General features: G+C 31.4%; 2 protein-coding genes across 3 annotated transcripts; both read left to right on the top strand.

Annotated features, from left to right (window-relative positions):
* The first annotated feature begins 436 nt into the window (after positions 1–436).
* LOC112323586 (loganic acid O-methyltransferase) lies at positions 437–3,346 on the top strand. Its single transcript, XM_024582286.2, has 3 exons — positions 437–603; positions 2,035–2,694; positions 2,821–3,346. Exons 1-3 carry the CDS (start codon positions 508–510, stop codon positions 3,157–3,159), a joined length of 1,095 nt encoding a protein of 364 aa, XP_024438054.1. The 5' UTR covers positions 437–507; the 3' UTR covers positions 3,160–3,346.
* Positions 3,347–9,288: 5,942 nt separating this feature from the next.
* LOC112323558 (uncharacterized) lies at positions 9,289–11,988 on the top strand. Of its 2 annotated transcripts, none has more exons than XM_024582155.2 (4): positions 9,289–10,000; positions 10,223–10,405; positions 10,484–10,540; positions 11,462–11,988. In XM_024582155.2, the coding sequence occupies exons 1-4, from the start codon at positions 9,707–9,709 to the stop codon at positions 11,747–11,749; spliced, it is 822 nt and encodes a 273-aa protein (XP_024437923.1). In that variant the 5' UTR covers positions 9,289–9,706; the 3' UTR covers positions 11,750–11,988. The 2 variants fall into 2 exon arrangements, with proteins under 2 accessions (XP_024437923.1, XP_024437922.1); XM_024582154.2 differs by having other exon boundaries at positions 9,291–10,000; positions 10,481–10,540.
* The last annotated feature ends 1,914 nt before the right edge of the window (positions 11,989–13,902 follow it).

Below are 13,902 nucleotides of genomic sequence, written 5' to 3' on the forward strand. Positions count from 1 at the left end.
TAATGGAGCCAATCTTACTACTCAAATTTGTCTGGTCTAGCCATGAAACATAATTGATTTTAGCCTTGATATATATAGAAAACCTAACCCCAATTGTTGTTATCATACAATTATTTCAAATTTAATTCAAAAGTTGCATAAAATAAACAAGCACATGAATCCGCATTTCCCACCTATCTCTTGCTCATAATTTTTTTTTGATGAATTAAAAAGGTAGCTCCTGGGTTTTTCCCATAGGAGAATGACCAAGAGAAATTATATGCACATAAAGTTTCCAGAAAATAAACTAAAATTTTCTTCAACGAAAATTTAATTCAGTATAGCCCCATCTGAGTCAGCGGTCTTTTATTTTCTTATTTTAAGGCGAAGCAAATTAATCTTTATTTTTTGTATTTTATAATTTTGCTGATCGAGCCATGGTTACCAATGGTGTATATAATGGACCGTATTGTGCACGGATGTTAGAGCAAGATAAACCGTTGCAAAGAGACAGAGAGATCTTGAGAGATGGCAGGAGCTGTGCAGAATGTTAATTTTTCCAAGGCACTTCCAATGAATGGTGGGCATGGCCTGTACAGCTATAGCAAGAACTCCACCTACCAGGTATTATGAACTCTTAATTTTGATGCTTTGACATTACAGTGATCAGAGCACCCTTTGCGTATGCTAATAATATAGTTCAATAATGGGATCTCCAAAGGCAGAACATATTTCATATTGAGAAAGAAAAAGATTTTAAAAAAAATTTGATCCAGCAGGATCTTGTTTCACTATGCGTGCCTTTGTTTATCAACCATAAAATATTTCCATGCTGTTCGAACATGCGAGCGATAATTGTTCGATTCACAGGCACTTTTGGCTTGAGTATTCAAATTCTACTGCCTCGTGCTGAGAATATTTGTTGCCAAATATTATACTTTGGTTATGATTTTGGTAAGAGAGGTTTGGAAGCGTGAAGAGAGAAAGGAAGGTGAAAGAACAAGCCAAAGAATATGTATACACAATCCAATTTCACCCCCCCCCCCCCCTCCCCCACCCCCAAAAAAAAAAAAAAATTGTAATTCGAAGGAAAAAAACCTTCAAGCTCATATGAGAAACCTTTCGTAAGTGTGAATGGAAAGTTGGGAGGATAGGGGAATGCTCAAGAATGACACAGAGGGAGGAGATTAAGGGTATGCGAAAGGTGGGAATTTTCTCTCATTACTAAAATTTAAGACCATGATAAGATTATATATATATATATAAAAAAAACTTTGCATGCTGTGGATATGTAAAAGCAAATGTTTTTACTAGTTTATATATATATATAGTGTGATGTTATGATATTCGTGAATAGTAAGAGAATTTGCTAAAACATTTACACTGAATTTCATAAAAATAGTAATAGGAGATCCGTACTATTATAGTATTATATATTGGATGTTAAATCTTTAAAATATGTAGCTAGGTTGTAGTATACTGTAGTTATATACTACCGTTGGATGTTAAATGTTAAAAATACACAGCTAGGTTGTAGTTTATTGTAGTTATATACTACCATTTTCTAGTTCCACAACAGCATTTTATAACTTTTATAGTTGTGTATAGTTAGTGTTTTAAATTAAAAATGATAATATATATATATATATATATATATATATATATATATATATATATATATATTAAAGAGAGAATATAAAATATATGTCTCTCTTGACAGTTTTAACAAAAAAAATTATATTTTAAAAACTTGTTAATTTGGTTAAAGAGATAGAAACATGAATATAAAATAAATCTATTTCTATATAATTTAAAATTTAAAATTTAAAATTTTTATATTTACAAAATAAATTTATTTTTAGATAATTTTAGAGTAAATTTTTATACTTTTAAAACATAAAATATAAAAAGACTTATTCTCTCTATCTTTATTATCTTTATATTTTTTATCTTTTATCTCAAAACAATAATAAAATATTATAGGTGCATGCATATCATGAAATTTTATGTGAAATATTCACACGGTTTGAAGACGAGTAAAATTTTGAATTACAGAAAAAAGTTATAGTTGCAGTCAAGGATCTTATCACTGAGGCAATTGCTGAAAAGCTCGACATCTGTGTCCTATCTTCATCGAACACCATTTGTATCTCAGACATGGGATGTTCTGTTGGACCTAACACTTTTGTTGCAGTTCAAAACATAGTTGAAGCGGTGCTAAACAAGTATCAAAGCCAAGGACATGATCATTCTAGACTGCCGGAGTTCCAAGTTTTCCTCAACGATCACGCTTTGAATGATTTTAACACGCTCTTCAAGTCCCTTCCTCCCAACAGGAACTACTACGTTGCCGGCATGCCGGGTTCCTTCCATGGTCGTTTATTCCCGAATGACTCTCTTCACATTGTACACACTTCCTATGCTCTCAATTGGCTTTCTCAGGTGCCAAAGGAGGTCGAGGACGTTAGCTCTCCTGCTTGGAATAAGGGAAGGATATATTATTCCAGTGCTGGAGATCAAACTGTCAAGGCTTTCGCTGATCAATTCGCCGAGGACTTGGATTGCTTCTTGCATGCCAGGGCACAAGAGGTTGTCCGTGGAGGGTTGATTATACTCATGGTCCCAGGCCGCTTGGATACAAGCCCTCATACTCGAGTAGTTTCCAACATTTCATATGACATCTTGGGATCTTGCCTTATGGACATGGCTAAGATGGTATGGAATCTCAAACCACCATGACCTTTTCTTCTTGAAAAAACAACAAAAACATTATTAAACTTTGGAATTGCTTAACTTTCTTTTCATTGTATATATATATAACTGATGAATTTTCCGGGGCAGGGAATCATAAGTGAAGAGAAAGTGGACTCCTTCAACATACCTATATATTTCTCCTCTCCACAAGAAGTAGAGGCGACTGTAGAACGAAATGGTTATTTTAACCTAGAAAGACTAGAGTGCCTCCCCCTAGAAAAGAGTCAAGACACTATTCCACAGAAAGCAAGAGCAGTATCATATCACATCAGAGCTGGTTTGGAGTACCTTTTGAAGGAGCACTTTGGACATGAGATCCTGGATGAGCTTTTTGACTCGTTCAATAAAAAGCTCGAAAAATCTGAAGTCTTTCAGCTGGGGCTAACATATAGTTTGCTTGCATTCCTCAAACGCAAGGAAACATGATTGGTGTTGGAAGATAAACTAGTATTTTAATAATGGTTAATTAATGAAAACTTTGAATTAATGCATTAGCCACCTAATCATCTTATATTTGGTTCAGTGTTTGTATTATAAGTTATTATTGTAAGGGTTGTGCTTGTATCAAGATTTCTATGAATATTTATATAAATATTTGAGTTTGTGTTTGAAAGTAAGTTAATTAGAATTTTCAGCTTCAAAATTCTTCTCTCCTTGTTGGTTTTAATTAATTCATCAGCACATTTCTTCCCTTTTTTTTTCTCAATATCACTGATAAATAATCATATTAATCCAATAGTTTAAGCTGTTAGGTGAGCTTCAAGATATGATTTATATTATTCTTTAACACACCCCCTCAAGTGAAAGCTCTTTGGACTTGAAACTTGCACATGCTAACATTACCTTGTGCTTAATTTTTATCAAATAAATAGGGATGATGAGATTTGAACTCATGACCGCTTGGTCATTAAAGCCCACATTACCATGTCAAAGAACTATCTCAACCCAATAGCTTAAGTTGTTAGGTGAGATTCAAGATATGATTTATATTATCCTCTAACAGCTACCCTCTATGTCTTTATCTTAATCTCGGGTGCAATTCTTGTACACGTGTGTGTTTTTCATCACATGAATTAATGTTTGTTTTTGTAGGGTGTTTTTTTTAATCATAGAATATACCATTTTCACTGAATAAAAATTAAAACAACATACATATAACTATTTTCGAAAACTTATTGGCTATGAAAACTAGAATTCAACAAATAAGAATAGATTAAACAAAAAAATATAATAAAAATAGTAAATATATCCTTCTAGAATCTTTTGGTTGATGTCAAATAGAAACTTCTAATCTTTCCCGGGCTTTTAATTACCCTCTAACTTCTTGTTGTAGGGGTTTGATAAGCTTTGAGGTTGGCTTATATCTACTAACAAAAAATGCTGTTTAATTTGATTTTCAACTCGAATTATCTTTCTCTTAATGCAGATATTAGCAATCAACTTTCGTTGAAAAACTAATTTATGACTTTCAAAACCATTGAAATTAGCTTATGAATTCATAAAAAAAAAAAGATTTTGAATTTTTTTAAAATATAGATTGAATATTTTTTTAAAATTCAGGTTGACTTATGTTTTCAAACGTTCATTTAAAATAAATAGAAATAAAATAAAATAATATATAGTGTCCCACTCGCGTGCTACACCGAATCATTGCAGATAGTACTTATAAACAATAAATTAAATCATTGCTGATATTTTCTAAGTCAAACAACAACCAAATCTATACGAATCGCTATAATATATAATATAGACACAAAAACGATATATATTAGATAGCCACAAATTAAAGCATACAATTGAAAATTGTGAGGTTAGCAAATATATATATCCCAATCATGAGATCATTTGGACATTATTACCATTTTGCCCTTTTTGATTAATTTATTCAATTCTTGATCACCTAATGTGTCTTTCTACTTATTGAATTATTCCAGATTTCGGATTATGTATATAATTAAGAATACAATTCTTTATTTTATTGATTTATTTTTGACAGAATCCACATTAGCCTTTCTCAACAGCATCTCGTGAGTTTGCCCATGACTACCTAGATTTATCTGTATTTTGTTTTTCTTAATTTATATTGTTTTTTTTTTCTGTAATAATTTTAACTATAATTAATTTTTATTAAATTCCTTATTAAAAAAATAATTCTTTAGTTTCAAATTTAAGATTTTTATCCAACAATCATGTTGTTATGTAACATAATAAAGAATTTTAGCCTGCAAATTTTGATATTAACTTTTTTGAATTATTTTTTACTCCCGAAGAATTTATATTTGAAACACAAAAATATATGTTAAATAATATATTTATCTTATTTTATATATTAAGGGTAGAATAGTATTTTTAACTTAACCTATATATAAGCTCTTTGTATTTAGGTTAAAGTAAGAACAAGAATACAAATCAATTGAGGAGAATTCTAGCCTCCTTCTCTTTCATGTTCGTATTTATTTTCATGTTAATTGAATTGTTTTAACATGGTATCAGAGTTGATTTTATGAAACGAGGCTTAATCCCAAACACAGCTTTCGCGGATCCAACTTTTGCAAAATCTGTAATTTGGTATTTTTGTTATGTCTCTGCAATTGTTTTGGTATTTCGTCTTCTACAATTTGTGTTGTGTTTTGGAGTAATCATATAATTTCGAGAAGATATTTGTTGAGTATCTGTGATATCTGTTCAGTTTCTGCAATCTGGTACTTTATCTTTCGCTGCTTTTGCATTCTGTTTTTTTTTTGTTAATTATGGCTACCGAAAGAGATGATTCGCTTCAGTCTGTGAGTGTGAGGTTGGATGAAAAAAATTATTCGTACTGGAGTTATGCAATGAGAAATTTCCTTAAGGGTAAGAAGATGTGGGGGTATGTTAGTAGAACTTATGTGATACCTAAGAATACTGAGGAGGGAGATGTTGTTTTGATAGATATATGGGAAGCAAACAATACAAAGATCATTACTTGGATCAACAATTCTGTTGAGCATTCCATAGGGACGCAGTTGGCGAAGTATGAGACAACAAAGAAGGTTTGAGATCATCTGTAAATGTTATTCACTAAATCAAATTTTGCAAAACAGTATCAATTAAAGAATGACATACGAGCTTTTCATTAGAAGAATATGAATATTCAAGAGTTTTATTCTGCTATGACAGATCTTTGGGATCAATTGGCTCTTACAGAATTGGCAAAATTAAAGGCAGGTGGTGCCTATCTTGAGCGTAGAGAGCAACAACGATTGGTACAGTTTTTAACAGCACTTCACAGTGATTTCGAAGGACTTAGAGGTTCAATTTTGCATCGTTCTCCACTGTCTTCTGTTGACTCTGTTGCCAGTGAGTTATTCGCTGAAGAAATACGTCTTCAGTCTTATTTTGAAAATGAAATTTTTTCTGCTTCAAATCCTTTTGTACTAGCAGTACCCTCTAAGTCATCCTCTAATCATCAGAATAAGCTTTACACAAGAGTTGGCTTCGATGAGTGCAGTTTCTGTAAGCAGAAAGGTCATTGGAAGGCTTAGTGTCCCAAGTTGAGACAATAGAATCAAGCTTGGAAGTATGTCAGCCAGTCACAATCTAATGCTTATAGACCACCTTAGGGTTATAAACCATCACACCATAATACTGCGCGGTAGTAGCTTCATCAAGTTCTATCATCGATTCTATTACTCTAGCTTAGCAATTTCAAAAGTTTCTCTCCTTACAGCCACAAGCAATGTCTGTTTCTTCTTCCATGGGTCAGTTGCCTTATAGCTCCTCAAGTATGTCATATTCTGAATGGGTCTTTGATTCTGGTGCTTCCCATTATATGTCTCCAGATTCTTCATCTTTTACCTCTGTGTCCCCTTCATCCTCCATTCCTGTTATGACTGTTGATGGCACTCTCATGCCTTTAGCAGGTGTTGGTTCTGTTGTCACACCTCACTTGTCTCTCCATAATGTTTATTTTATTCCGAATCTCAAATTGAATCTTGCTTCTGTTAGTCAAATATATGATTCTGGTGATTATTTAATCATGTTTTCTGGTTCTTTTTGTTGTGTACAGGATCTGTAGTCTCAGAAGCTGATTGGGATAGGCCGTAGGGAGAATGAACTATATATTTTGAATGAGTTAAAAGTGTCAGTTGCCGCCGCTGCTACTATTACTATTGATTTGTCTTCCTTTCGTTTGAATCCTTCATCTTCTAGTTTTTATTTATGACATTCTTGTCTAGGTCATGTTTCGTCTTCTCATTTAAGATTTTTAACTAATACCACCCCTCCACTTGTATCAAATTCTTCAATATATTTCTCTCGCAGATTTTGCAATCTAAGTTGACATAATTATATATTTTATATCGAAAACGCCTTTGCAGTTTTCAATTATAAACAATAATTTTTTTTTAAATTAATCAAAATTTAATTTTTTTTTAAATTATAATGGTTGAGTAATTTTTAAAGTTTTCATTTTAAAAAAAATTAAAGCAGTTTTATGAATATTCTCTACACTACAGTCTTCAAGATCGACTATCTCAACCATTCGTACATCCATCCTCTTTCATTTTAGTTTATTTAAAAAAATTAAAATTTCTAAGCTATTTGGATGAAAAAACCTTTACAAAAAGGCATATTAAGGAATCAAATACTATGCTATGACTACAATTAAGAATTTAGAGATAAATTTGAGACTTATCCAAATATATAAAGACATATTGAGTCATTTATCATCAAAATAACTAAAGCAGTGGCCATCAAATCACAAAGCATTAAGTGAGCGAAACAAGGCTCTAAATGTTTCGTAGTGGAGGATTTGGAAAACAACTATTTTTATTTTTTTATATATATAGAATTAGAGAATTACAAAACATGAATTTCTAAAACAAATTATTTTTCAATTAGTAAATTTATTTTATTTAGTTCTCTGTTTTCTAGAAAATCTTTCACAAGTAAACACAAAGTTAATCAATATGGAGCATGTCTATTATACAATTGTTTTTCAGAATAGAAAATTTAGCCTTTTTTTGTTTTATCTTTTTTTTTTTTTACATGAGTGAAAAATATGAACAATATATTTCCCCCCACATACATGAGTGAAAAATATAAACAATATAGTTAGGGCTAAGTCAACCCAAGATATCCCATCAAAATTGTGGTCCAGATCATGTGATTAGAATAACCCGATAAAAAAATAAAGAAAATTATAAAGTTTTTTTTTAAAAAAATATCTGTGTTAACTTTTCAAACCCGTAACCTGAGACATTAGACATGAAGCAACAAATCTAGAAAAATCATGAAGTCCAATTCTCAATCAATCATATATTAAAGAATGAGATTGAAAAAAGAATTTCAATTATACAAAAGATTTTTAAAAAAAAATAACAATTAAAAGGATGATGATCAAAATTAAAATACAAAATAAATTTTATATTTAATTGAAGGATGAAATTGAAAAACAAAAAAAAATAGTAAAAGGATAAAAATTTTTAAAAGAATATTTCTCTAAATTGACATTAAAAAAATTATGTTGTAATTAAAGGGTAAAGTTGAAAAGAATAGTAACTTTTACAAAAGAAACGAGAAAAAAAATCAAAATCAAAATCAAAACAATAAGGACCAAATAGTAAAATATGATACCATCAATTTGAATTGAATGATAAAAATAAAAACCAATAAAACTTTTCTAAAAGGGTCAAGACAAAAAATTAGAAATCTAAAGAATGAGGACAAAATTGAAGAATATAATATTTAATAAATTAGGATTCAATGATGAAATTAAAAACAAATAAAATTTTTACAAAAGAGCCAAAATAAAAAAAAATGAGAAAAAAAAAGATTAATGTTGAAATACCGACAACCAAGAGAGCCAAGCTGTAATTTTCAAATAAGAAGATAGAGAAAAATGGAAAAAAACAGGTTCACTAGCAACAAACCAGACCACCACCAGAGCACACACCGCTCCAACAGGAAGAAAACTTTGTGACGCTTTCAAAGGCACGATGGAAGGATATTTTTGGGCATTGGGAGGCGCCACACGTGTTGTCTAAAGGGCGTGGATGCCTTCCCACATGCTCCCAAGTGTGTTACACGTGCATGTTTTTTTTTTTTTTTAGTTAAATACAAAGATGACCTTGAGTTGACTTTCTGATTAAAAAAATCATTGTAAAAAACCAAAAACACCTCTTGACCTCATGCTTAAATTCTTTTATTTAAAGGGTATTTTTGTTGTTTTTACTATGCATTTTTATTTTTTATATTTGATCTAATATTAAATTGCTCCTCAATTTAAATTGTAATAATAAAAAAATTATTGTGAAAATATAAAAATATTCAATGAAACCATTTTAGTTTTTTTTACTTCTAATAATATTGTAGTAGTTCACCGTACAATTAAAATAAAAAAATAATTATTTATTCATAATTAATTTGAAAATAGTAAATATACCAGTCTAAACAAATTTTAAGTAGAAAAACAAAAACATCATTATGCTATTCAAGAAAATATAGACGTAGAGCACTTTTCCAATGTCAATAAGCAAATTGCGGACGGGCAACCAAGGACACGTGGGCCTTGGAAGAAGATAATTGTCATTGTGAAGGGGATTTATATTATGAGAGTGGAGCTCTGCAAACTTCCAGAGATTGTTGCCATATGCCTTAGGCAAATCACGGTTAGTGATAAGTTGTGGCCAATGAAACAGTTTGGTTTTGCCGGTGTCTTGACAAAATAAGCTGAGCCGAACTGAAAATGATCGGTTTGAATGAATTTCTAGTTTGCTTCGGTTCGGTTCTAATTCTAGAAAAAGTAATTTAGTTATTTTTTAAAAGAAAATCAAGCTGAAAACGCTCACCCTGCTTCCTAGATCCCATTTTATGTGGATACAATTCATTCTTGAATATAGAGGATTTTTCTTAATCAACAGTATTTTTCAAGAGAGGGAGAAAATCAGAAAATGGGCATCTCCAAGATGAAAACTCATCAAAAGAAGCATAAGCAATGGGCTCACAAGCAACAGCAGCAGCCTCCTATTTATCTTGCATCAACTGGGTGGTTCTGAATTCGTCTCAGATATCATCCTTGAACCCTTCGTTTCTCCCTCTCAAAGCCGAAACCTGTCACTTTCCTCTTCATTCTGATATAAAGCAGGACGCCTCTTCTCTCAAATACCCAAACCTTCATCTCCTTAAACTCCGAAATGTTAGAACTAGAGCTACCCTTGATGAAAGTGCTCCTGCCCCTATTCGTGTCCAGGAAGAAGAAGATGAAGGACCGCAGCCCCAACCCAGCGAAGTATGTCTTTTGGTTCGGTGAAAACTTTTATTCGGTTCATTTTTGTAGATACTCATGAATCTTTTAGTTTTGTCTCTGAGTTTGGTCAATGCCCTGCTTGGTTTCCGATTAAATGAGAAAATAAAGAACACGAAAGTGCTCTTCATTTATGGGTAACAGTAATTCAGTGTGCTTATTTAACGCAACTGCTTAGCTTATAATCTTGTTTTCTTTGTGATTTAGGAAGTTAAGGAGAGTGTGAAAGTGCTCAAGAATGCTGCAAAGACAAGAAAGGTTGCAGCAGAGGTGGTTTTGTCAGCTCTAACAGTGATTGAGAAGGCCAAACTTGACCCCTCAGGGTTTCTTAATACACTTGGTGGGTCGAAATCCCCTGGCAGAACTTGGATGCTTATTTTCACGGCTGAGGTTAGTTTACTTGTACCTCTTGTTTTGGGCGGGCTTCTTTTTTCTTATGGTTAACAACTGCTTCCTTTTGTGCAGAAGAAATTGGATCGTGGACGGTACTTCCCCCTTACTGCTATTCAGAGGTTCGATGCTGCTGTAAGCTCCATTCTGCCCCTCATTGTTCTTTTTATTCATATTTTTTGTGATTATAATTGTAGTGCAAATGGGGGAGAAGAGAGTTGTTTGTGCATGTAGGATGTTATGTTTAACTTTTAAGTACTTCATTGTAATGACCACTCAAAATGGAGTCCTCATATTGGATGTTCTTCTGTTGAAGGAAACAAAAATGGTTCTTTTTTCCACTTCCTGATAACCCAGAGTAATTTTCCACCAAAGCATGAACTGCTTGCAACTTTAGAAACAAGATAGTGAAGATGCCAGAAGCAATTTTGTTATAGTTTGAGTGACAGGATGGATTGGAATCCTTTGGATGAAGCGTCTGCTGCTTTTAGAAACAGGACACTGTTAAGTTTCTTTCAGAGATAGAATGGTCATTGGTCATTTTAGTTTTAAAGTATGATGAAACTTCGCCTATTATGTTACTTGGACACAAATCCTTAATTCCAGGACTTGTTTCCTGGATTTCTCTTTGTTTGTAACGTAAAAGCTACTGCAACATTTGTAAACTGCATATTCTTAATTTTGATGTGAATTAGATTTCACAGATTTTATTGATTAGATCCTACAATGATTTGCAAGTTCTTAAAACTGAAATAAATGAAGGGTTGCAATATGTGAAGAGGTTCTTGACACATTTTTGTTAAGTAGAGAACTGGTTATCATCTTCTCTGAATTCCCCCATATTTCCTTCTTTCTTAGTCCCTATGACAAGTTCAGTCGCATATATAATATTATTTTTGTGTATTGTCTTCTATACTAAAGTATAATTGGAGGAAGAATTTGATTAGGTTCTTCTTGTTATGAAACTTATTGGGTTGCTTTTACCATCCAATTGATGACAAGACAAATTCCTTACTGTCACTTTTAGATACTCCATAATCTTCTTTGGATTGTCAGGGCAAGAGGATTGAAAATGGAGTATATCTTGGACCAATTGGATTCTTGACGTTTGAAGGCAGATTATCATGGAAGAACAGAATACTGGCCTTCATTTTTGAGCGCATGCGCATAAAAATTGGACCTTTGAATCCTTTTGAGATCAGTCTTGGCCAAAAGGAAGACAGAGAACCAAGCACGAAGGACCCTTTCTTCATCTGGTTTTATATTGATGAGGAACTAGCAGTTGCTCGAGGCAGAAGTGGGGGAACTGCATTTTGGTGCCGATGTCGCCGTGTTGCCACTTGATTCATTCTCAACTTTTGTGGCTTATCGAGGCATTGTGCTCCTTCTGAAGATGGTAATATTCACTAATGAATGCAAGTGTTATTTTATGCTTGTAAAAAGTAGACTGATGACTTGCAAGTGCATCGTATCTCACACATTTCTGTTTCACCAGATTTGATGCTATGAAACATTCCATAGGTTCTTGAATGGCCTATGTTCATATTATTGAAGCAATATGATAAAACATAATTTTAGACCTAGTTATTTGTTGTATTGATATTACCACATACATACATACATACATACATACATATATATAATGGTCCATTATATAAATCCCATTGTGATTAGCTATCTTTTCGTTTATATGTGTGCAAGTAACAAACATTTATATAATGAATGATGAGAAAAATACATCAAAGGATATCTGAATTTCTTTGTAGCTTCAATAATCTTTTCTCTTCTTCTTTTCATTAGTTTTCTCTCCTATTTTATTATATAGGTCATAGTTGAGAAATAGTTAGACACTGGAAAATGCACGGCAAAATGCTGGACAACCCAGCTATAAGTCAACAAAACTGTAGAATTATGACCCAGTTGGCATAAGTTTTTTCCCATGCAAATTATGTTATCATAAGGTGTTATATTATATTAGACTAGTGAGTAAATGTTTAGTCTATCATAATAAAAGCATACAAAACATAAAATATTATTGAGATAAGCCTAGAGTGCATACAATTTAAAATCTATAAACATGCAAAACAAAATTCAAGACAAACATGCATTCAACATAAATATAATAAAAAGAATACTAGCATGCATGCTAAGTACATATTCAAACTTGCAATATATATAAGATCAAAGTCCTAAAATACATACTAATAATAAAAATAATAAAGTTTAAATGAAAACAAATAAGAGTATTTATTTGTTAAAGCACTTTACAAGAATGAAACTTTTGTTGTTGTCAATGATAAATTATTTTGTCCTCGACATTTTATTGCACCTCACTTGTGTAGCTAGAATATTTATAATATGTCTCCCAATATTTCAAAACCACCACCTTAGTTTAGATGCACTTCTAAATAAGGTCTTTGAATCAAAATAAAAAAATTCAAATATCTTTCAACAAAGTATAAACCTAAACTCTAGATTTGAAAAAATAAAATAAAGTATAAAAGATAATGAAAATGCTAAAAATAAAATGAGAAATAATGTGAAAAAATCTAAAAAAATCAAGTTAGAAACTCTTTCTTCACCACCACCACCACCCATTTTTATAATGAATTTTGAAAGTTAAAAGATTAAAGAATTAATTTCTACCATTATTAATCTTTGATTAGTCACCATAAATCAAGAATTAAGTCTAGAAAAACCAAGGGTTCTTTGATATTAATTTCTCACTCATCTATAATTTGTTTAAGTCATATTAATTAAGCAAATTTTCAACAATCCCCTGCATGAATAAGAATTATCTCACCATTTTAAAAATAACTTGAAAATTTATTGAGAGATAATGATCTGATAAATTACTACATCAAGATGGTTAGCTTTTGTCTTTAAACCTTCTTTAGTAAAATATTATCGGATTTACTCGGCTAAATAGTGAACACAATTTCTTGAACTATTTGGCCTTTTATGTAAACCAAGACAATATATAGTTCTCTACCTAGAGATTTTTTTTTTATTCTCACTATTGTGTTTATTTTATCATTGAATAACTCTTAGAATCATCAGTGCTTTAAAAAATCTAGTCTTTATCAAGATTCTTAAAGAAATTGTCATATTTATTACTCATATAAGTGATCTTTTATTAAGAGTATTATGTTATACTCCAATTGGTATACTAAGATATAAAAATCATTAAAATATCAGCTCACCCTTTAACATGTTGTAGCTAACACTTATCTCAGCATAAGAATAAGCAGGAAACAATAATTTCCTATTGCTATCGAAAATTTTTATATGACTTAGTTTTTTATTTGAACCTATTTCTTAGGATCTCTAATAAACTAAATATGGTTACCATTATTACACTATTTCTTCTTTTAAAGGCTTTAAGTCTATTTCCCTTGATGAATTATACAATAGCTTTTTATGAAAAACTTTTGGTTAATGAATCCATAATATTTTCCTTTAACTTTACATAATCAATGGAAATAATTCTATTTGAG

Source organism: Populus trichocarpa, chromosome 12 (genome assembly GCF_000002775.5).
Source record: "Populus trichocarpa isolate Nisqually-1 chromosome 12, P.trichocarpa_v4.1, whole genome shotgun sequence".
NCBI lineage: Eukaryota > Viridiplantae > Streptophyta > Magnoliopsida > Malpighiales > Salicaceae > Populus > Populus trichocarpa.

Excerpts from the sequence above, each read along its gene's own strand:
- LOC112323586 (XM_024582286.2), top strand. The coding sequence starts at position 508 with ATGGCAGGAGCTGTGCAGAATGTTAATTTTTCCAAGGCACTTCCAATG. Across the intron at positions 604-2,034 it reads GCAAGAACTCCACCTACCAG|AAAAAAGTTATAGTTGCAGT; the intron begins GTATTATGAACT and ends TTTGAATTACAG. Across the intron at positions 2,695-2,820 it reads TTATGGACATGGCTAAGATG|GGAATCATAAGTGAAGAGAA; the intron begins GTATGGAATCTC and ends TTTCCGGGGCAG.
- LOC112323558 (XM_024582154.2), top strand. The coding sequence starts at position 9,707 with ATGGGCTCACAAGCAACAGCAGCAGCCTCCTATTTATCTTGCATCAAC. Across the intron at positions 10,001-10,222 it reads CGCAGCCCCAACCCAGCGAA|GAAGTTAAGGAGAGTGTGAA; the intron begins GTATGTCTTTTG and ends TTTGTGATTTAG. Across the intron at positions 10,406-10,480 it reads TGCTTATTTTCACGGCTGAG|AAGAAATTGGATCGTGGACG; the intron begins GTTAGTTTACTT and ends CCTTTTGTGCAG.